The 24,099-nt window shown below is 40.2% G+C and overlaps 1 protein-coding gene across 1 annotated transcript; it reads left to right on the forward strand.

Moving 5' to 3' along the window:
* The first annotated feature begins 20,642 nt into the window (after positions 1-20,642).
* LOC25497569 (receptor-like protein kinase FERONIA) lies at positions 20,643-23,675 on the forward strand. Its single transcript, XM_013592183.3, has one exon. It carries the CDS (start codon positions 20,939-20,941, stop codon positions 23,603-23,605), a length of 2,667 nt encoding a protein of 888 aa, XP_013447637.2. The 5' UTR covers positions 20,643-20,938; the 3' UTR covers positions 23,606-23,675.
* The last annotated feature ends 424 nt before the right edge of the window (positions 23,676-24,099 follow it).

A 24,099-nucleotide genomic window follows, 5' to 3' on the forward strand; every position in this document is an offset into this window, starting at 1 on the left:
CATGCATATTATGTGCCCATGCATTTAATGAAACTGTTATATCATCCATACATGTTGCATTTCCAATGTCAATTTCAATCTCAAATCAATGCTTATGTCAAAATTCTCTGTCAAAATCTTGTGAGCCAATGTTATTGGTCAATTTCTACCTTTCAAATCAAATCGACGTCAAGTCAGTTTCAATCTATATTTTGTCAAACAAACCAATCCCCAGTGAATTTGTTTCCGTTCGGTCCTGTCTATCTGTTTATGTCTCCGGTGAAGTAACCAGTTCGCATCCAAGAACAAGCTTGCACCTGTCTATTTGTCTTTGTCTCTGGTGGAGTAACCAGTTCGTATCCAAGAACAAGCTCACACCTGTCTATTTGCCTTTGCTTTCGGTCGAGTGACCAGTTCGAATCCAAGAACAACTCGTACCTATCTACTTTTCCATGTCCCCAGTCGAGTAACCAGTTCGCATCCAAGAACAACTCGTACCTGTCTATTTGTCTTTATCCCCGGTTAAGTGGCCAGCTCACTCCAAGAGCAGCTTGTACCTGTCAGTATGTTTCTGTTTGGTCAAGTGCCAAGCTCAATCCAAGAGCAGCTTGTACCTGTCATTTTGCTTATGTTATCGGTCGAGTTACTAGTTCGCATCCAAGAACGACTCGCACCTGTCTGTCTGCCTTTTTCCCGGTCAAGTGCCCAGCTCACTCCAAGAGCAGCTTGTACCTGTCAATTTGCCTATGTTCCCGGTCAAGTGCCCAGCTCAATCCAAGAGCAGCTTGTACCCGTCAATTTGCTTCTAGTTTCCTGTCTACCCTGTTATCTGTTATCTTGCAGATGTCTACCAGTCCCGCAATGGATATGACATCTTTTTGTTAGTTCCAACTCTCGTTTGTCTTGCATTCATAATCCAAATGTTGCATGGCATTCATGATATTTGAAAACGTGCAAGCGTATTTTTACGTCCAAACACAGTGCAAATGTTAATATTTAAGTATCTTCGTCCCGTCAAGCCAAAGACTCCGTCTCTTGACCCTCCGGACAAAGAAACTTAAATAGGGGCAGCTGTTATACCCTGATTTTGGACCTAAAAATACTCATTCAAATTTCTTTTTCAACACTGATAATTGTCAATTTACGGTTATGTTTCCATGAACCTTTACTTTGTTGCATCTGCATATTTTTTTACTATCTCTGTCTCGAAGTGTGTTCAATCGTGATTTTCTTGCGTAAGACTATCCAAAGCGTCTTTCTTGCATTACAAGTCATTTGAAAATTCTCTGAATCATTGCATTACTTTTCTTGCATTTTATTTCAAAAATCATACAAAAGGGTATTTTGGTCATTTCCTGCAGTGGAACCCATTTTAGCCCTTGTGATTGTCTCTGAGTCTTTTCAACTTGCTTTACAAATCATTGTGGAGTCTTTGTTAAAAAGTCATTTCAAAATTGCATCTAAGTCAGTTTGAGTCAGTTTAGTCCCTAGGGGCATTTTTGTCTTTTCCTGTCAAAATTTCGGTTTCTCTTTACGTTTTGTCCAATTTTAGTCCAATTTTATTTTAATTGCACTTTAGTCCTGAAACAGTTTCTAAAATTGCATTTTAGTCCAATACTTTTTAAAATTGCATTTTTTAGGTCTTTTTTGTATTTTGCAGTCCAGTCCTTCAATTTTCTTATTTTGCAGATAAGTCCTTAAGGTCAAAAGTCCAAGGCAGAGCCAAGCAAGGTCCAATTCCAGGTGGCATTATCCCTTTGGTCCAGGAATACACATGTCAGCTATAAATACAACACAGTGTCAGATTTTCAGGGAGATCCATTCATTCCACGCCAACTCAACACAAACAGATCCAGATTTTCTCTCTCTTTTCTGTTAGATCAAAACAGAAAAAATCACCAAGAACAAAAACCCTAGAAAATTTTCCAGAACTCAAATTCATCACAGTTCTCAGTGATTCATCGAAGAATCATCATCATCGAACCGAATCCTTCACAATTCCAGTGCGGATCCGTCACCATTAGCAACGAATCCAAGCACGATCACGAAGGATCCGAAAGTTTGAGAAGAAAAGGGAAAGAAGCGGTTCGGACCAGCAAAGAAGAAGAAGAGAAGAACCGATTTATTTTCGGATCCAAGCCAGAAAATCAAAACCGCACCAATATTCAAGTTTTCCGAAGATCTCGTTCGAAATCTCCAACCAAAAATCACAGGTAAAACTCAAACTTCATCTTTTTTTCTCAAGAACATCAACAAAGGCGAATCAAGTGTAGATCTGTAGAGTTTTAAAAGTTTCCAACCGAAAAAATCAAAAAAAAAACTTGAAAAAGCTTCATTCAAAACCGCAAAAAGAATCTCAGATCTACGTTGATTCGAGCTTTGCACGCAAAATCCAGTGCCATATTCGTGTTTAGGACAAAAAAGGATATCTAAAAATGTAAAAATTTTCAAAATCGGAGAAGTTTGCTCAACTCCGGCGGCGGCGCCGCCACCCTTGGGTGGCCGGCCACCACGCCGGAGGAACAAACTCCACCGGAGAAGATGAAGATCATCCTCTTTTTTCCAGAATCCGGTGAGATGAGAGAAGAGAGAGGTGAGAGCTTCTCTCACTAGGTTTAGATTAGAGAGAGAGAGGGAAGAGAAGAATAAAAAAAAACCGGTACAAACTTGTATTTGTAAGCCAGTGAACCGGACCGGTCCAAGACCGGTCCAATCCCCTCCATTCCTGGCCGTTGGATCTAGGGTTTTCCCCCCCTGGATCAATCCAACGCCTCCTGTGTAATCTGGTTTTTTGTGTGCTTGGGCTTAATTTTCTGCACGTTTCTTGCTTTTTCTTGCTACCTACACCCTGTTTTTCTGCTGATTGAACCTCTGTGTGCTTAATTTTCCCTCTAAAAAATCCAAAAAAATGTTATGTGTTTCTTAATACATTTTAACACTTTTGTGATATTTTTCAATGGTTTAAAAATGATAAAAATGTAGGTGTTATTTTTCTTGGTTAATTTGTTTCTTTTTAGGCTAATATTGTGATTTCTTGCTATATTTTTCTTCATAATTTTTGGCACATGTTATGAACAATTAGTATGCAATTATATGATAGATGTGATGTTGATTTTATGATTGTGCTGCTGTTTTGGTATGATTTGTGTGTTTCTTGCATTTTAAGCAACTTTTCTTCTCCTTATGTCTTGGTTATTCTCATCATTTCTTTACCATTTCACTTCATGTTCAATTAATGGTTTTTTTATCACCCATGGTATATTTTTCACCTTATTTTGCTAACATTTGTTGACTTATGCTTCACTCATCTCATAGTATCTTACTACATCATCCTCATTCCTATTAGATTAGACTTTATTCCTTGTAATCTTTCCCTTTTGTATTTCCAATTGGTTTGTAATAAATTTAGTTAGTGTAGCTTAGTTTACATTCTTGCAAGACCATAGAATGTATCTAGGACAATGTAAAGGGACTATGGACACTATAAGTGATGTACACCGACACAAGCACCGACACACGCACACACCCCACATGGATATTCTAGATGCATGATTAGGGAATGTATGTTTAGATGTATGCTTAGGTTTTATAATGCTTAGACAAAAAATCATTTTCCCAAAGAAATGTGAATAACCTCACTTGGAAACCTTTTTCCAAAAAAAAGGAGTCAAAACTCCTCATTTTCCTTTTATTTTCTTAAGTAAAAATCTTAATGAATTTTAATCATACTTAGACTTTATTTTGCAAAATAACTAATTCCACCTCACATTTTCCAAATCTCATGCCCTTGAGGCCTCTCATCTCTATTCTTCAAAATTCCTTTTTCAAACTTAAAATCAACCAACAAACACAAAAAACATTTTTGAGAACGAACTACGATTGGTTTTGATCCCTTAAAAGGGTACGTAGGCAATGAGTCAAAACTCCTCCAAGCCAAGTAAAATAAAATCTCAATCATCTTCTCTCCCCCATTCTTCACTCAAATAAAACTTCTTTTTCAATAAGTAGGCAATAAAAATAAAGCGTAGAAATAAACTTAGGAGAACGGTTCTTATGGAATACCATAATCGTTCCGGGTGCCTAACACCTTCCCGTAGCGAAATCGACCCCCGAACTTAGAATCTTTCAAGGGTTTTTTCTCAATTTTGCCCTTCCTAAGAAAAAATAGAGAATATCAAAGATTGAAAGGTTCAAGCCAAATTAATGACTTGACACCCAAAAATCGCGATAACAGAAATGGCGACTTCACTGGGGATCTTTTTTAAGCGGGTCACGCCTAGTTTTCCGTAGTTTATGTTTACGCTTTGTTTTATTGCTTACATATGTGAATATTTGTCTATTTTCATTTAACGTGAGTGGTGAGATAAGTCCATCACCCAGACTTGAGAGAAAGCTAGGATAGGGCGGTGGTATAATCATAGTGCTACGCCAAGAGTGAATTTTGGTTTTGGCACATGTGATAACCCCACTCAACTCAGGAATCTTGGGAACATACTATGTTGGCATGAGTATTCGTGTTTGGCATGTTATTTTCAAGTGACCGCTTAAAGTTGAGAACCTTTAGTAACCCTTAACCCATCTTGGCCTTTCAGGGCGTAGTGCGGTGGCTAGCCTTGAGTAATCTTGGTTTAGTTGATACGCGATACTACACTCAGACGAGACTTCCTTACGAACATCATTGGAACGGAAGTATTTCCGTAATCCGACAGTGTTCGTCAGTGGTTGATGACTCTGGGAACTTGGTAGAACCCGTGATGCAGGTACATTTTAAACCATAGTCCTTACCAAATGGCGTTGTTACCCTTGACTCCAACATTGTGGAACTTACCCTCACCATGTATTCTATAACCATGCATTCATGCATAAATTTTTTCTCATGCATTCATCGAAGGACTAGACAAATTAAAAACTTTGTAAACATTAAAGGTGTGAAGAAGACTAAATCCTACAAGTTCAAAAAGATTGATTTGGTTGGTTTGAGAGAATTGGCACTTAAGGTCAAGAATCAGACAGGTTTCCGATTCCGATACGGTGGTTTGCTTCCTATTCTCCGGACTAATGTTGAAGAGAAGCTAGTGCACACTCTCGTGCAATTCTATGATCCAAGCTTCCGTTGCTTCACTTTCCCGGATTTTCAGTTGGTCCCTACTCTTGAAGCTTACTCCCACTTGCTAGATTTGCCTATAGTTGAGAAGACACCTTTCATTGGTCCCGGGACTTCTCTTACTCATCTGATCATTGCTAAGGACCTCTATCTCAAGACTTCCGATGTCTCCAATCATCTTACTACCAAGTCTCACATCTGAGGGTTCACTTCAAAGTATCTACTTGAGAAGGCTAATCTCGAAACCACTTGTCAGGACACACTCGAGGCTATTCTTGCATTGCTTATCTATGGGCTCATTCTCTTTCCAAATCTCGACAACTTCGTGGATATGAACGCTATTGAGATCTCGTTAAAAAATGTTTACAAAGTTTCTAATTTGTCTAAAAAACCCTTCGATGACAAAAAGAGTCATTTTTGCATTTACATTTGTACATATCATGCATCATATGCATCACCTCATCAAGTCACAAAAGGTTTCCAAGTGCTCATTGCCTCCTGGTTCTTCTGCCACAGTTTGAAAGGTGGCTCGTGCTCGAAAAGTCTACGAACCTGACAGAATCCATCGGACTAGATTGTACAGAAAGAAGAATCTGGTAGCTATGGAGGAAGAGAACACTCAGCTTCGCACCGAGTTAGCCACTCTAAGGGAAGAGTTGGCTAAGGCTCATGATACTATGACTGCTCTGCTAGCCGATCAAGAACAATCAGCTACAGCTATCCCTATAGCCACAGCTATACCTGTAACTACAAGTGTGATTCCAACTGCATCTACTGATGCCCGCTTCATTATGCCAACTGGGTTTCCTTATGGGCTTCCACCGTTTTTTACTCCTAGTACTGCAGCAGGCACTTCTGGCACAGCTAACAATGGCCCAATTCCTGGGATTAATATGACTTCTATCAACACTACATCAACTCAAGCAACTTCGACTATGGCTGAGCCCATCATGGCCACAACTTCCCAAGGTGCACACGCTGAGGTACTTCGTAGGAATACTCCAGTGACCGGAACTATGGAAGAGATGATGGAACAACTTGCTAGAGAGCTCAGACAGGAAATTAAGGCTAATCAAAGGAGCGGTGACTCTGTCAAAACTCATGATCTTTGTTTGGTATCCAAAGTGGACATTCCGAAGAAGTTCAAGCTCCCGGAGTTCGACAAGTACAACGGGCTGACTTGTCCTCAAAATCATATCGTCAAATATGTCCGCAAGATGGGAAATTACAAAGACAATGATTCGCTTATGATACACTGTTTCCAAGATAGCTTGATGGAAGATGCTGCAGAGTGGTATACTGGTTTGAGCAAGGACGACATCCACACTTTTGACGAATTATCTGCTGCCTTCAAGAGTCATTACGGGTTCAATACCAGATTAAAGCCAAATAGGGAATCTCTCAGGTCCCTCTCTCAGAAGAAGGACGAAAGTTTCCGTGAATATGCCCAAAGATGGAGAGGAGCTGCTGCCCGTATTACTCCCGCTCTAGAGGAAGAGGAGATGACTCAAACTTTCTTGAAAACCTTGAAGAAAGACTATATTGAAAGGATGATTATTGCTGCTCCTAGCAACTTCTCTGAAATGGTAACTATGGGGACTCATCTAGAGGAGGCCGTCAGAGAGGGTATCATTGTATTTGAGAAGGGTGAGTCTTCTACGAGTGGGCCGAAGAGGTATGGCAATGGCCACCACAAGAAGAAGGAAACAGAGGTTGGAATGGTATCCTCTAGAGCAGGTCAGTCTATGGCTACTGTCGCCCCTGTTAATGCTGCTCAGCTACCTCCACCATACTCCTATGCACCGTACCCTCAACATCCGTTCTTCCCGCCATTTTACCATCAATATCCTTTGCCATCAGGACCACCTCAGGTACCTGTGAATGCTATTGTGCAGCAGAAGCCACAGCAACCACCAGTTCAGCAACAACAACAACAACAAAATCAGCAAGCTAGACCTACTTTCCCTCCGATACCGATGTTGTATGCTGAGTTGCTCCCGACTCTACTCCATAGAGGGCATTGTACAACCAGACAGGGTAAGCCCCCACCTGATCCGTTGCCTCCTAGGTTCAGGTCCGACCTCAAGTGTGACTTCCACCAAGGCGCCCTGGGTCATGATGTCGAGGGGTGCTATGCTTTGAAGTACATCGTGAAAAAGCTCATTGATCAAGGAAAGCTGACTTTTGAGAATAATGTTCCGCATGTCCTCGATAATCCACTTCCAGATCATGCCGCTGTAAATATGATCGAAGTATGTGAGGCAGCTCCTAGACTCGATGTACGTAACGTCGCAACTCCTCTGGTGCCTCTACACATCAAGCTGTGCAAAGCTTCTCTGTTCAGCCATGATCATGCCAAGTGCCAAGGATGCCTCCGTAATCCTTTGGGTTGCTTTACTGTGCAAGATGACATCCAAAGCTTGATGGATGATAATTTTTTGACTGTCAGTGATGTCTGCGTGATTGTGCCAGTTTTTCACGATCCGCCTGTCAAGAGTTTGCCTTTGAAGGAGAGTGTTGAGCCTCTAGTGATAAGGTTGCCCGGACCGGTACCTTATACTTCAGATAGGGCTATCCCGTACAAGTATAATGCTACCATGATCGAAAATGGAGTGGAAGTGCCTTTGGCGTCCTCAGTTGTGGTGAATAACAGTGCTGAGGGGACCGCTTTTCAAGGATTAATTGTCGAAGGTACAGAGCCTAAAAGGGATGGAGCTGCCATGGCTTCTTTGAAAGATGCGCAGAGAGCCGTCCAAGAAGGTCAGACTGCCGGTTGGGGCAAGGTGATACAGCTCTATGAGAACAAGCGTAAAAGAGGTCTCGGGTTCTCCCCGTCATCAAGGGTTTCCTCGGGAGTCTTCCACAGTGCTGGGTTTGTCAACACAATTACTGGAGAAGCAACTGGATTTGGCCCAAGGCCTGTATTTGTTACACCAGGAGGCATTGCGAGAGATTGGGATGCCATTGACATTCCTTCAATCATGCATGTTTCCGAGTAATGTGTTTTGTTGCTTTAGTGTTTTGTTTTTCAAAATAACAAATCCTCTCGCTCTGCCCAAAGCGAGAGTGATATTTTCTGTAAGGGCATGTTTGTTTCGGCATTGCCGTTGATGAATAAAAAATTGTCGTTTCTTTCACGACTTTCATTTTTTTAGTGCTTTTTTTCCTTGGAAATAATGGTAATGCCAGAAAAAACCAAAACATCTGTATTTTCTTATTAATTTCAAAAATCTGCATGAAAAAAAAAAAAAAACTCTTTCTAAAAATCATCCAATCATTATATGCAGATTGAACCATAATAAACCCATTGAACACAGTAATCCTATGCTTCTTCCAAACTTTGAATTCCCGGTATATGAAGCTGAAGATGAAGAAGGTGACATATCATATGAGATCACTCGGTTACTTGAGCAAGAAAAGAAAGCCATTCAGCCTCACCAGGAAGGGATTGAGCTCATTAACATAGATACCGAGGAGAACAAGCGAGAAATCAAGGTCGGTGCTGCTCTAGAGGAAGGGGTTAAAAAGAAGATCATCCAGCTCCTCCGGGAATATCCGGACATTTTTGCATGGTCGTATGAAGATATGCCCGGTCTAGATCCTAGAATCGTGGAGCATCGGATCCCAACGAAGCCCGAATGCCCTCCGGTCAGACAGAAATTGAGAAGGACTCATCCAGATATGGCTCTCAAGATTAAGAGCGAGGTTCAAAAACAGATTGATGCAGGTTTCCTCATGACAGTTGAATACCCTGAATGGGTTGCCAATATTGTACCTGTGCCAAAGAAGGATGGTAAAGTCCGGATGTGTGTTGACTTCAGAGACCTGAACAAAGCCAGTCCAAAAGACAACTTTCCATTACCTCATATTGATGTGCTTGTTGATAATACTGCTCAGTCTAAGGTGTTCTCCTTCATGGATGGTTTCTCCGGTTACAATCAGATCAAAATGTCTCCTGAAGATAGAGAAAAGACGTCTTTTATCACCCCATGGGGGACTTTCTGCTACAAAGTGATGCCATTCGGTCTAATTAATGCTGGTGCTACCTACCAAAGAGGAATGACTACTCTGTTTCATGACATGATTCACAAAGAAGTCGAAGTATATGTGGACGACATGATTGTAAAGTCAACAGATGAGGAGCAACATGTTGAATATTTGACAAAGATGTTCGAAAGGTTGAGAAAGTACAAGCTTCGATTGAATCCTAACAAATGTACGTTCGGCGTCAGATCCGGAAAGTTATTAGGCTTCATTGTCAGCCAAAAGGGCATTGAAGTCGATCCTGATAAAGTCCGGGCCATCCGAGAAATGCCAGCTCCGCAGACCGAGAAGCAAGTCAGAGGTTTCCTCGGACGTTTGAATTACATCTCCCGATTCATATCTCATATGACCGCAACCTGCGGGCCGATCTTCAAGCTACTCAGGAAGAATCAGCCTATTGTGTGGAATGATGAATGCCAAGAAGCTTTTGATAGCATCAAGAATTACCTGCTGAAACCACCTATCCTTGTCCCTCCCGTGGAAGGAAGGCCTTTGATTATGTATTTGTCAGTGTTTGATGAATCCATGGGATGCGTGCTTGGTCAACAAGATGAGACTGGAAAGAAAGAGCATGCTATCAACTATCTGAGCAAGAAGTTCACCGACTGTGAAACTCGGTATACAATGCTTGAGAAGACTTGTTGTGCTCTGGCCTGGGCTGCCAAACGCCTGCGTCATTATTTGGTGAATCATACAACTTGGTTGATATCCAGAATGGATCCGATAAAGTACATCTTTGAGAAAGCTGCTGTTACTGGAAAGATTGCACGCTGGCAGATGCTCTTGTCTGAATATGACATTGTGTTCAAAACTCAAAAGGCAATCAAAAGTAGCATCCTTGCCGATCATCTTGCTTACCAACCTCTCGATGATTACCAACCAATTGAGTTCGATTTCCCCGATGAAGAGATCATGTATTTGAAATCAAAAGACTGCGAAGAACCGTTGATTGGTGAAGGTCCAGATCCCAATAGCAAGTGGGGATTAGTCTTTGATGGTGCTGTCAATGCTTATGGTAAAGGAATTGGGGCAGTTATTGTATCCCCGCAGGGGCATCATATTCCTTTTACCGCTCGGATCCTATTCGAATGTACAAACAATATGGCTGAATATGAAGCATGCATCTTTGGGATCGAGGAAGCGATTGACATGAGAATCAAACACCTCGACATTTATGGAGATTCGGTACTCGTCATCAATCAGATAAAGGGTGAATGGGAGACCCACCATGCCAATCTGATTCCTTACCGTGATTACGCAAGGCGTTTGCTGACATATTTTACAAAGGTTGAGCTGCACCATATCCCTCGTGATGAGAACCAAATGGCTGATGCTCTTGCTACTCTATCCTCCATGTTTCGAGTAAACCATTGGAATGATGTGCCAATGATCAAAGTGCAACGCCTTGAAAGACCTTCGCATGTGTTTGCTATTGGGGATGTGATCGATCAGACTGGTGAAAATGTGGTTGACTATAAACCCTGGTACTACGACATCAAACAGTTCTTGCTGAGCCGTAAGTATCCACCAGGTGCTTCCAACCAAGACAAGAAGACCCTGAGAAGATTGGCCAGTAGATTCCTGTTAGATGGAGATATTCTGTACAAAAGAAACTATGACATGGTATTGTTAAGATGTGTTGATGAACACGAAGCAGAGCAGTTAATGCATGACGTACATGACGGTACCTTCGGAACCCATGCTACAGGGCATACTATGTCAAGGAAGTTGTTACGAGCAGGTTACTACTGGATGACCATGGAGCATGATTGCTACCAGCACGCCAGAAAGTGCCACAAATGTCAAATCTATGCTGATAAGATTCATGTGCCTCCGCACGCTCTCAATGTTATGTCATCCCCATGGCCGTTTTCAATGTGGGGTATCGATATGATTGGAAGAATTGAACCGAAGGCTTCAAATGGTCATCGTTTCATCTTAGTGGCAATTGACTACTTCACCAAGTGGGTTGAAGCAGCATCTTATACCAATGTAACTAAGCAAGTGGTAGCCAAGTTCATCAAGAATAGCATCATCTGTCGATATGGTGTTCCCAGTAAGATCATTACCGACAATGGTACTAATTTGAACAACAATGTGGTGCAAGCTCTTTGCGAAGAATTCAAAATTGAGCATCATAACTCTTCTCCTTATAGACCTCAGATGAATGGTGCAGTTGAGGCCGCCAACAAGAATATCAAGAAGATTGTTCAGAAGATGGTTACTACTTACAAGGACTGGCATGAGATGTTACCATATGCTCTGCATGGCTACCGTACTACAGTGCGCAGTTCAACCGGGGCAACCCCTTTCTCTCTTGTATATGGTATGGAAGCAGTTCTTCCTTTGGAAGTGGAGATCCCATCTCTCCGCGTGATCATGGAAGCAAAGTTATCCGAGGCTGAATGGTGCCAAAGCCGGTATGATCAGTTGAATTTGATTGAGGAAAAACGTATGGATGCCATGGCTCGTGGACAGTCATATCAAGCAAGAATGAAGACTGCCTTTGACAAGAAAGTCCATCCTCGAGAATTCAAGGTAGGAGAACTTGTTTTGAAAAGGAGGATAAGCCAGCAACCCGACCCAAGGGGCAAGTGGACGCCTAACTATGAAGGTCCTTATGTTGTCAAGAAGGCCTTCTCTGGTGGTGCTTTAATCCTTACACACATGGATGGTGTAGAACTTCCAAATCCTGTGAATGCTGATATAGTCAAGAAATACTTCGCCTAGATATATGAAAGGAACAGCGTGGTAGGTCGAAAACCCGAAAGGGCGGCCTAGGCAAAAATGCGCTTCCCGGTGGATCGAAAACCCGAAAGGGCGGTCCAGGCAAAAATAAGGGACAAAAAAAAATTTATGAAAAGCTCGCTGAGATTGTACGCAACTCAGGCAAGAATGAGCGTCTCGATGAACTGAAAACCCGAAAGGGCGGTTCATGCAAAAATGAGATTGAAACAAAAGGCAAGTAACTATATCTGGCCAAGCACCATCCCCTTGGGGCATCTGCAACTGTTAATGACCGTCTTCATCAGAAGTTTCTGTGCTTGTGAATTCAAAATTTCCAGGAAATGTAGTGATTACTGTGTTCAATGTACCACCAACCAATAAAATTACCATTTTCCAAGCTTTGTAAATCCGTGGAGTCACGCCTTCGGCTGACCACCACTCTTATACATCAATTTGAGCTTGTGCTTTTGTTTGAAACTCTATTTTTCTTCTACTTTCAAAGCTATATACAAAACATTTTCTTTCTATTTTGATAATGGCAATGCTTGAAACAAACATTTTGAAAATTGAAAACTTTTTGTCTATTTTGAAAGCAAACCTGAGCAACAGGGTACATTCAAACGAAACATGCATGAGCGAGAGTATGTTGATGTCTATTTCAATATGTGTTACAAGCAGGCTCTTCCCCAAGATAGTCTGTGGTCAATGGCAAGAATAAAAAAAAAACAGAATGAAAATGCATGAAAATAAATGAGCTCGCTAAGTTGAAAACCCGAAAGGGTGACTTAGGCAAAAATGAGCACCCCGCTGGATTGACAACCCGAAAGGGCAGTTCAGGCAAAAATGGGGCAATGAAAAATTTATTTCCCCGGTGGATCGAAAACCCGAAAGGGCGGTTCAGGCAAAAATGGGATGTGAAAAATGAGAATATAACATGCAAAAAGCATTGACCACAGATGCGATGTCTACAACATACCCAGCACTGAAATGCCCAGCATAACGGCGTTATCCCCAGTCGGGTCTTCCAAGATTCTATCCCCAGCAAGTTGATTAGCTATCTGCCCTCAGCCATGGTTCCGATACGTCTCCCAACGACGTTATCTCCAAAGAGGATTTCCAGGAATGTGTAATCTAGCACGAGCCACTACGTGCCCAATACTCCAATGTCTTGTCTGTCTCTGCGAAACTGTGTCTACAAACTGCCAACCATCATGCATTTCAAGCATCCATGCACGCATAATCATGCATATTATGTGCCCATGCATTTAATGAAACTGTTATATCATCCATACATGTTGCATTTCCAATGTCAATTTCAATCTCAAATCAATGCTTATGTCAAAATTCTCTGTCAAAATCTTGTGAGCCAATGTTATTGGTCAATTTCTACCTTTCAAATCAAATCGACGTCAAGTCAGTTTCAATCTATATTTTGTCAAACAAACCAATCCCCAGTGAATTTGTTTCCGTTCGGTCCTGTCTATCTGTTTATGTCTCCGGTGAAGTAACCAGTTCGCATCCAAGAACAAGCTTGCACCTGTCTATTTGTCTTTGTCTCTGGTGGAGTAACCAGTTCGTATCCAAGAACAAGCTCACACCTGTCTATTTGCCTTTGCTTTCGGTCGAGTGACCAGTTCGAATCCAAGAACAACTCGTACCTATCTACTTTTCCATGTCCCCAGTCGAGTAACCAGTTCGCATCCAAGAACAACTCGTACCTGTCTATTTGTCTTTATCCCCGGTTAAGTGGCCAGCTCACTCCAAGAGCAGCTTGTACCTGTCAGTATGTTTCTGTTTGGTCAAGTGCCAAGCTCAATCCAAGAGCAGCTTGTACCTGTCATTTTGCTTATGTTATCGGTCGAGTTACTAGTTCGCATCCAAGAACGACTCGCACCTGTCTGTCTGCCTTTTTCCCGGTCAAGTGCCCAGCTCACTCCAAGAGCAGCTTGTACCTGTCAATTTGCCTATGTTCCCGGTCAAGTGCCCAGCTCAATCCAAGAGCAGCTTGTACCCGTCAATTTGCTTCTAGTTTCCTGTCTACCCTGTTATCTGTTATCTTGCAGATGTCTACCAGTCCCGCAATGGATATGACATCTTTTTGTTAGTTCCAACTCTCGTTTGTCTTGCATTCATAATCCAAATGTTGCATGGCATTCATGATATTTGAAAACGTGCAAGCGTATTTTTACGTCCAAACACAGTGCAAATGTTAATATTTAAGTATCTTCGTCCCGTCAAGCCAAAGACTCCGTCTCTTGACCCTCCGGACAAAGAAACTTAAATAGGGGCAGCTGTTATACCCTGATTTTGGACCTAAAAATACTCATTCAAATTTCTTTTTCAACACTGATAATTGTCAATTTACGGTTATGTTTCCATGAACCTTTACTTTGTTGCATCTGCATATTTTTTTACTATCTCTGTCTCGAAGTGTGTTCAATCGTGATTTTCTTGCGTAAGACTATCCAAAGCGTCTTTCTTGCATTACAAGTCATTTGAAAATTCTCTGAATCATTGCATTACTTTTCTTGCATTTTATTTCAAAAATCATACAAAAGGGTATTTTGGTCATTTCCTGCAGTGGAACCCATTTTAGCCCTTGTGATTGTCTCTGAGTCTTTTCAACTTGCTTTACAAATCATTGTGGAGTCTTTGTTAAAAAGTCATTTCAAAATTGCATCTAAGTCAGTTTGAGTCAGTTTAGTCCCTAGGGGCATTTTTGTCTTTTCCTGTCAAAATTTCGGTTTCTCTTTACGTTTTGTCCAATTTTAGTCCAATTTTATTTTAATTGCACTTTAGTCCTGAAACAGTTTCTAAAATTGCATTTTAGTCCAATACTTTTTAAAATTGCATTTTTTAGGTCTTTTTTGTATTTTGCAGTCCAGTCCTTCAATTTTCTTATTTTGCAGATAAGTCCTTAAGGTCAAAAGTCCAAGGCAGAGCCAAGCAAGGTCCAATTCCAGGTGGCATTATCCCTTTGGTCCAGGAATACACATGTCAGCTATAAATACAACACAGTGTCAGATTTTCAGGGAGATCCATTCATTCCACGCCAACTCAACACAAACAGATCCAGATTTTCTCTCTCTTTTCTGTTAGATCAAAACAGAAAAAATCACCAAGAACAAAAACCCTAGAAAATTTTCCAGAACTCAAATTCATCACAGTTCTCAGTGATTCATCGAAGAATCATCATCATCGAACCGAATCCTTCACAATTCCAATGCGGATCCGTCACCATTAGCAACGAATCCAAGCACGATCACGAAGGATCCGAAAGTTTGAGAAGAAAAGGGAAAGAAGCGGTTCGGACCAGCAAAGAAGAAGAAGAGAAGAACCGATTTATTTTCGGATCCAAGCCAGAAAATCAAAACCACACCAATATTCAAGTTTTCCGAAGATCTCGTTCGAAATCTCCAACCAAAAATCACAGGTAAAACTCAAACTTCATCTTTTTTTCTCAAGAACATCAACAAAGGCGAATCAAGTGTAGATCTGTAGAGTTTTAAAAGTTTCCAACCGAAAAAATCAAAAAAAAAACTTGAAAAAGCTTCATTCAAAACCGCAAAAAGAATCTCAGATCTACGTTGATTCGAGCTTTGCACGCAAAATCCAGTGCCATATTCGTGTTTAGGACAAAAAAGGATATCTAAAAATGTAAAAATTTTCAAAATCGGAGAAGTTTGCTCAACTCCGGCGGCGGCGCCGCCACCCTTGGGTGGCCGGCCACCACGCCGGAGGAACAAACTCCACCGGAGAAGATGAAGATCATCCTCTTTTTTCCAGAATCCGGTGAGATGAGAGAAGAGAGAGGTGAGAGCTTCTCTCACTAGGTTTAGATTAGAGAGAGAGAGGGAAGAGAAGAATAAAAAAAAACCGGTACAAACTTGTATTTGTAAGCCAGTGAACCGGACCGGTCCAAGACCGGTCCAATCCCCTCCATTCCTGGCCGTTGGATCTAGGGTTTTCCCCCCCTGGATCAATCCAACGCCTCCTGTGTAATCTGGTTTTTTGTGTGCTTGGGCTTAATTTTCTGCACGTTTCTTGCTTTTTCTTGCTACCTACACCCTGTTTTTCTGCTGATTGAACCTCTGTGTGCTTAATTTTCCCTCTAAAAAATCCAAAAAAATGTTATGTGTTTCTTAATACATTTTAACACTTTTGTGATATTTTTCAATGGTTTAAAAATGATAAAAAATGTAGGTGTTATTTTTCTTGGTTAATTTGTTTCTTTTTAGGCTAATATTGTGATTTCTTGCTATATTTTTCTTCATAATTTTTGGCACATGTTATGAACAATTAGTATGCAATTATATGATAGATGTGATGTTGATTTTATGATTGTGCTGCTGTTTTGGTATGATTTGTGTGTTTCTTGCATTTTAAGCAACTTTTCTTCTCCTTATGTCTTGGTTATTCTCATCATTTCTTTACCATTTCACTTCATGTTCAATTAATGGTTTTTTTATCACCCATGGTATATTTTTCACCTTATTTTGCTAACATTTGTTGACTTATGCTTCACTCATCTCATAGTATCTTACTACATCATCCTCATTCCTATTAGATTAGACTTTATTCCTTGTAATCTTTCCCTTTTGTATTTCCAATTGGTTTGTAATAAATTTAGTTAGTGTAGCTTAGTTTACATTCTTGCAAGACCATAGAATGTATCTAGGACAATGTAAAGGGACTATGGACACTATAAGTGATGTACACCGACACAAGCACCGACACACGCACACACCCCACATGGATATTCTAGATGCATGATTAGGGAATGTATGTTTAGATGTATGCTTAGGTTTTATAATGCTTAGACAAAAAATCATTTTCCCAAAGAAATGTGAATAACCTCACTTGAAAACCTTTTTCCAAAAAAAAGGAGTCAAAACTCCTCATTTTCCTTTTATTTTCTTAAGTAAAAATCTTAATGAATTTTAATCATACTTAGACTTTATTTTGCAAAATAACTAATTCCACCTCACATTTTCCAAATCTCATGCCCTTGAGGCCTCTCATCTCTATTCTTCAAAATTCCTTTTTCAAACTTAAAATCAACCAACAAACACAAAAAACATTTTTGAGAACGAACTACGATTGATTTTGATCCCTTAAAAGGGTACGTAGGCAATGAGTCAAAACTCCTCCAAGCCAAGTAAAATAAAATCTCAATCATCTTCTCTCCCCCATTCTTCACTCAAATAAAACTTCTTTTTCAATAAGTAGGCAATAAAAATAAAGCGTAGAAATAAACTTAGGAGAACGGTTCTTATGGAATACCATAATCGTTCCGGGTGCCTAACACCTTCCCGTAGCGAAATCGACCCCCGAACTTAGAATCTTTCAAGGGTTTTTTCTCAATTTTGCCCTTCCTAAGAAAAAATAGAGAATATCAAAGATTGAAAGGTTCAAGCCAAATTAATGACTTGACACCCAAAAATCGCGATAACACTCATCTTCATAAATACGCTTTAACTCTGTAATATAGTCATTGTAAATTTGCATTATCAACACTAATAAACAGGCATCTTTCCCAAAAGGAAACACGTCAGTTGCAAATTTGTTCTTGTTTTGTGCTTGACAGATCCCAATGCTGCATACAAGGGTAGCACCCTTGTGGAGGGCGCGCGCTAAGGTCTCTACTCTCAAGTAGAACAAACAGGCCTAGCGTCCGTCGCGGGACCTGCCTCAAGGGATAGCCACCCCAAGGTATAGAGTGTCTCTCCCCTAAATTCGCTAAAAGGGGAACTGAGCCTTGGACGAATGTGTTCCCCTGGGCGACCAATAATATGAAGTAAAAGATACCGCCGCATGAAATAAAATGTATCAATGCGGACAAAGACCAACCAAACACCGCATGAATCAAAATGCATCAACGCGAAAAGATGCCAGGATATCCCGTTCGCCACCGAATGAAACAAAATGCATTGGAATTAACTAAATAGACCGGACGCCGCATGAAACAAAATGCACCAGCGTAATCCGGAAGAGACGCCCGGGTAATTCTTCCCAACGAATCATACACTCAAAAACATGGTATGAAATAAAATGTGCGAGAAATCCAAAACGTGGGATGAAATAAAATGCGCGGACAATAAAATCTCTGGCATGAAATAAAATGTGCCGATATAGAGGGAAAGGAAAAGCTCGTGCGGCACAACAAAAACAAAAAACAAAGGAAAGAGAAAGGCATTCAAACTTCTTTTCATTCAAACATTCAAAACAATTACAAGAGGAGCCGACGCAGCGGAGGTACAAAGAGGAAAATCACACTAAAACTAAAAAAGGCCTCCAAGCTTTTGTCCTACCTTCAAAAAGCAAGGATGGCGGTCGGCAAACCTCGTACGCTTAAAGCAGCCCGACTGAGGAATGAACTTATGTCACGACCATGGGTTGACGGACTTGAAGCCTCCGAAGTACGCTTCGAGCGGATCCACCATCAGTAGTATACTGAGCTATGTGTGGCTGTAGACAAGCCTAATTTAGACCAAGGCAGACAAAGCCAAGTAATTCCTCCCAGCCAAGAGAATATTATGGACCATCAAAACCATGACGCCAGGCCGGGAGGGAATACGACGCAATCAGGCTAATAGGATCCAGAAACTTGACCAGAGGCACACCGAAGCTCCTACTAGGGGTTCCGAGCCACCAAAGGAGCCTTTTCCTAACGTGGAGGAACAAAGCGAGTCCTTTGCAACATCTACTACAACAGTTGAAACTCCCTACAGTAGAAATGGAATCACCCATGAAATCATCCATTCCAACTCAGGAACAAAGGATCCTCCAAATACTTTAACTTTTTCCCTTTCTTAACGAGTCACCAGAAAAACACATGAGATCTCCCTCTGGAACCCGCAAAGAAGACAATAATTATTTTCTCAAAATCGAAACAGACAACAAAGAAAAACATCCAAAAATGGCAATAAAAAGAGGATAAAAAGGGGAAGAAGTAAAAGCTCTTCGCAACAAACAAAGCCTAAAAGGAAAAAAAGGGTTGCGGAAAAAAACAAAGAGAAGATTCTCTTTAAATAGTCCCAAAACTGTCCACTTCAACGGTTCGGATGGAGGAAAAAACGAAGAGCTAAGATTTGACGGTTGGAAGTGATCGTGGGAAAACGGAACGCATCAAAGCAATACACACAAATAAAAAATTTCCATGAGCGCGTACGACAGACGAACAAGACACGTGGAAAGAAGAATTGAATGGACATCACATTGTCAACGTTCCATCTGAAGCATTTAATCACCAACTACTCCCACTAACTCATAGTGGGATACCTCCTACTCACGGGCGGAAGCAAAATTCAACAACAAATACTTCAAGGGTCGTCCGACTTAGATCAACAATGGACGCCACACTATTTGCAAGCAGACTTCAATTCCTGACACAACTCATTGAGGGCCGCCAGACTAAGTCGTCGACGAGCGCCTTTGATCGAACGTCTCCTTCTCTGCCTAAGCCACTGAGTCATAAAAGACATCAACGGCTTGGGGGGAAACTGTGTTGGACCACTCACATGACTACACATGTACAATATTACGATGCCTCAAGGCTTTGCACCAAAAGGAGCACGCCGACTCGACTGTATCGTGCCATTCTAGAGCACGCCTCCCTGTCGGGATCACGCTACACGTGTTCATTCCCGCTCCTAATCATACGCCGTATAATCCGAGGATGGTTATGCCAAGAGTGCGCCTATATAAGGGTGAACTTGCTTCACCCTCAAGGTACACAACACTTTACACAACTCTCCTAAGACTTTTATCTCAATTCCATTACTGACTTGATCGTCAGAGGGCTAACGTGCCAGGAGGCACCTTTCGTTCCTCCGCAGAAGGAGCTTCGCCGCCGTACCGGAAGTCGTTACCGATCATCGGAGCATTCTTCGCAACCATCCTCAACGGACGGATAAGAAATCTTGGTTAGTTGTAACATGAGCTGGAGCATTCACTTATAGTTTGTCATTTTGTAGTATATCTTGAAAATTGAAAACTTTTCCTTACAATCATCTTCGTCCTCACTGCATTTCTACTATCAAGATCATCACTACTATATTCCTCATTATTTCTAAGTTTTTTGTTTTTACCTTTAATAGACTTTCTATCATTTTGAACACTTATAGGAAAAAGACAATCATGTTTAGGCACACTTTCTTTCTTGTAGGATTAGCTTAACATTAGGTTCAACATTGGTTGCAACTTATTGTTTTTTAGACCTGCCCCAGCTCTTTTGGGCTCACTAACATTAGCTTCTTTACCCTTATCTTGATTTTCCATCTTGAAGCAATATTCATTAGATTTACATTTACCGATCAACATCAATTAATTACATATCAATAAATGATTTTAATGTTAATGTTGCAGATTTAGATATTTGAGTTTTTATTCACTTTAATTGTCGCATTATTTGTAGTCATTTAAATGTTTTAATTTATGTTTGTTTCGAAGTGTGAGTTCTCCCATGACCATGTTAGTCCTTTTGTTTTCTTGCAAAAGAAGAACATGGATCGACATACAAAAACTACAAAGCAAAGGTGTCGTATATAATGGAACACCTAAAAGAGAAACCTACAAAAGCACTAATACGAACACTACCGAACCAAGTACTATCACCAACACCAATAAGAAAATTAACCACCAAAACCAAAGTTAACACCTGAATCAAAGCGTAACCCACACTTCCTCCTGAATGACCACAGAAACTAAATTCAATTGCCTATCGACTTCAATTACCTGATCATCCAAGGGATCAAATCCCCTAAAAACAACAACCCAAATTCAAGCCAAAACCAAAAACTATCCTTCATTTTTTTTTCTTTTGAATTAGGAAAAAGAGTGGTTTCCTATCCACAACCATAATTATGTGATCCTAAAGGATTCCCATAGTGATCCTTTGACATTTCAAAGTAGTTGATTCCATGAATAGTCTCTAGTGTGGTTTCGTAGAAATTTCCTTCCTGCTTCTCAATGAATATAACAATAAATACATGCAATCTGTAGTGTCTCAAAAGTCATCACAAGAAGAAAAAAAAATCTACTCTTCACATTCTTCTCTAACAACAACAAGCTTTACACACAAATATGGCAAACTCCAGAAACCACAAATTTCAATGTAACACCACCCTTCTACACTTCCTTTTCCTTCACCTATTATTTCCTCTAATTGCTACTTCATACAACCCTGATTACAGTTTAGCCATCAGTTGTGGCTCCTCAACAAACACTACTGCCTTTGATGGACGAATTTGGGTTGTTGATAACATTGATAACTCTAATCTCTTTTCCTTCATTGAACCAAAAAATACAAACCCATCTCTTAAAACAAAACCTAATTCCCTCTCAAATATCCAAATTCCATTCACAACCGCACGTGCCTCTCTCTCAAATTTCACATACTCATTTTCTAACATCATCACTAACTCCACTATTTTTCTTCGCCTTCATTTTTACCCAACTTCATATCAAAATTTTGAAACCTCAAATGCACTTTTCTCTGTTGAAGTAAACAACAACATTACCCTTCTTAAAAACTTCAACCCTTCACTTTGGCTTCATCATGATGAGAATCATATCGTCAAAGAATATTCCATCCAAATCAAACCAAACGAGAAGCTAAACATAACTTTCATTCCCAACAACACAAACCAATTGAATCCTAGTTATGCTTTCATTAACGGAATCGAAGTTGTGTCTATGCCTTCTTTTCTCTATTACACAAACCTCAGTGACCAAGATTATCATATCAATTTACCTGGTTTTGACAACACGGAGTATCAAGTTCTTAACGACAAAGCTTTAGAGACGGTTTATAGAGCCAACGTTGGTCAAAATCAAGTTCCAGCAAACCAAGATACAGGCATGTTTCGTAATTGGGACAATGATTCTCCTCGTTACTTGGAGAAAGAGTACCCATCTAGTGTATCAAGTGACTTTACACATAACCTAACATATAAAAACAATGTCATTCCAAATTACATTGCACCAGAAGGTGTTTACTTAACTGCAAGAAGTTATGGAATGTATGAGACAGAGGATTACAATGTAACTTGGAACTTTGAAGTTGATTCTGCTTTTACTTATATGGTAAGGTTACATTTTTGTGAGTTTGATTGGCATATCAAACAGGATGGTGATAGAATTTTTCAGATTTTCATAGATGATAGTTTGGCTGAACATGCTGCTGATGTGATAAGGTGGAGTGGTGCTCCTTTGGTTCCTGTTCATAAGGATTATGCCGTGACTATGGGTTCTCAAGGCGGAAGCTCTCAAATTGAAAAAGTTAATCTTTCGATCAAGCTACAACGATTACCAAAACCTATGCCTACGGTATATCGTGATGTCACGTTGAATGGAATTGAGATTTTGAAAATAAGTGATAAAAATAATCTCTTTGGAGTGAATCCAAAACCCATGTCTTTTTCTCCCAAGGAACAGGTTTTACCAACTCAACAATGGAAGAAATCAACAACAAAAATCCTTGCTGTGGTTGCTGTTTCATGTCTCATTCTAGCATCTGTTGTTGGAATAACAGTTTTTGCTAGACGGAATATAATATTTAATTCTCATACTGAAATGGAAGAAAGTTCATGGAAGACAAAGAAACAAGGTTCCTCAAGTTTACCATCCCATTTGTGCCGCTATTTTACAATAGCGGAAATAAAAGCAGCTACAAACAACTTCGAAGATATTTTTATCATCGGGGTTGGAGGGTTCGGCAATGTGTACAAAGGTTATATTGATGGAGTTACACCAGTTGCGATAAAACGTCTTAAACCAGGTTCTCAACAAGGTGTGAACGAGTTCTTGAATGAGATTGAGTTGCTCTCTCAGCTTCGTCATATTCACTTGGTTTCACTTATTGGATATTGCAATGAAGGTGTAGAGATGATTCTCGTTTATGACTTCATGCAACGTGGCAGTCTATGTGAATATCTTTATGGATCAGATAACAAACCTCTTACCTGGAAGCAGAGGCTTGAGATTCTATTAGGTGCCGCGCGGGGGTTGCATTATCTGCATGCAGGTGCGAAGCACAATATCATACACCGTGACGTGAAGAGTACAAACATATTGTTGGATGAAAAATGGGTGGCTAAGGTTTCTGATTTTGGGTTATCAAAAGTGGGACCTACAGGGATGTCGATGACCCATGTCAGCACTATGGTGAAAGGTAGTCTCGGGTATTTGGATCCAGAATACTACATGCGACAAAGGTTGACTCTAAAGTCTGATGTGTACTCTTTCGGTGTTGTGCTTCTTGAGGTGTTGTGTGCGAGACCCCCGTTGGTTCGTTCTTTGGATAAGAAAAAAGCAAGTTTGGCTGTTTGGTTTCAAACATGTTACAATGAAGGTATGGTAATTGAAGATATGGTGGACCCGTTCATTAAAGATTCTATAACAAGTGAGTGTTTGAAATGTTATTGTCAAATGGTGTTAAATTGTTTGCATGATGATGGAAATCAACGAATGTCGATGAGTGATGTGGTTGCGACATTAGAGTTTGCATTGCAGTTAGAGATGAGTGAGGAGGATAGTAAGCTTGTTGGTACCAAGGAAAAGGAAAAGAGTGAGCAAAGGATAGAATTGTCACATTTTACTGATGATGGGAGTGATATGTGTTTCACAAGTAGTAGTGATGACTATGGGTCTCATACCACCAATTCAACCTCTACTGAAGAACAACCTTTGTTTTCTGAAAATTTTCATGCTACGGTGTTTTCTGAGAATGGAAATCCAAAAGCACGATAGATATTTGCCTTCAATTTTTTATGTATATTTGCCACTATTTCCAAAAGCACGATAGATATTTGCCACGATAGACATAAAATTTTCGCATTACTTATCTTTAGTATATTATGTTTGTTACACTTTTATTTGAATATTTGAATTTACTCTTATCTATTTATTATATGTGCTATTTGTATTAAAAATTGAAGGTAATCTTAGAAAGAGAAAAAGTTGGCACAAAAAATCCAAAAGGGGTTATTTTCTTTATATATAGTATAGATATAAAGGACCAAGTTTGATTGAAAAAGGTTAACAACTGATGTGCGGTTTAGGCAAGTGTATCAAATCGTTACCAAGTAATAAAGTGATAAGTAGAGTATCACATCCACAGGGATTGTCGTTTCGTCCAAGCACTTCACGTTACTTATTTTTAGTTGACGATATAAAATAAAAGAGTTAAGGGTTAGAGATTTTTAATTTTTTTTATCTATTTGCAATAGAGCAAGTTACCTGTT

The sequence above is a fragment of the Medicago truncatula genome, chromosome 7, assembly GCF_003473485.1.
Source record: "Medicago truncatula cultivar Jemalong A17 chromosome 7, MtrunA17r5.0-ANR, whole genome shotgun sequence".
Taxonomy (NCBI): Eukaryota; Viridiplantae; Streptophyta; class Magnoliopsida; order Fabales; family Fabaceae; genus Medicago; species Medicago truncatula.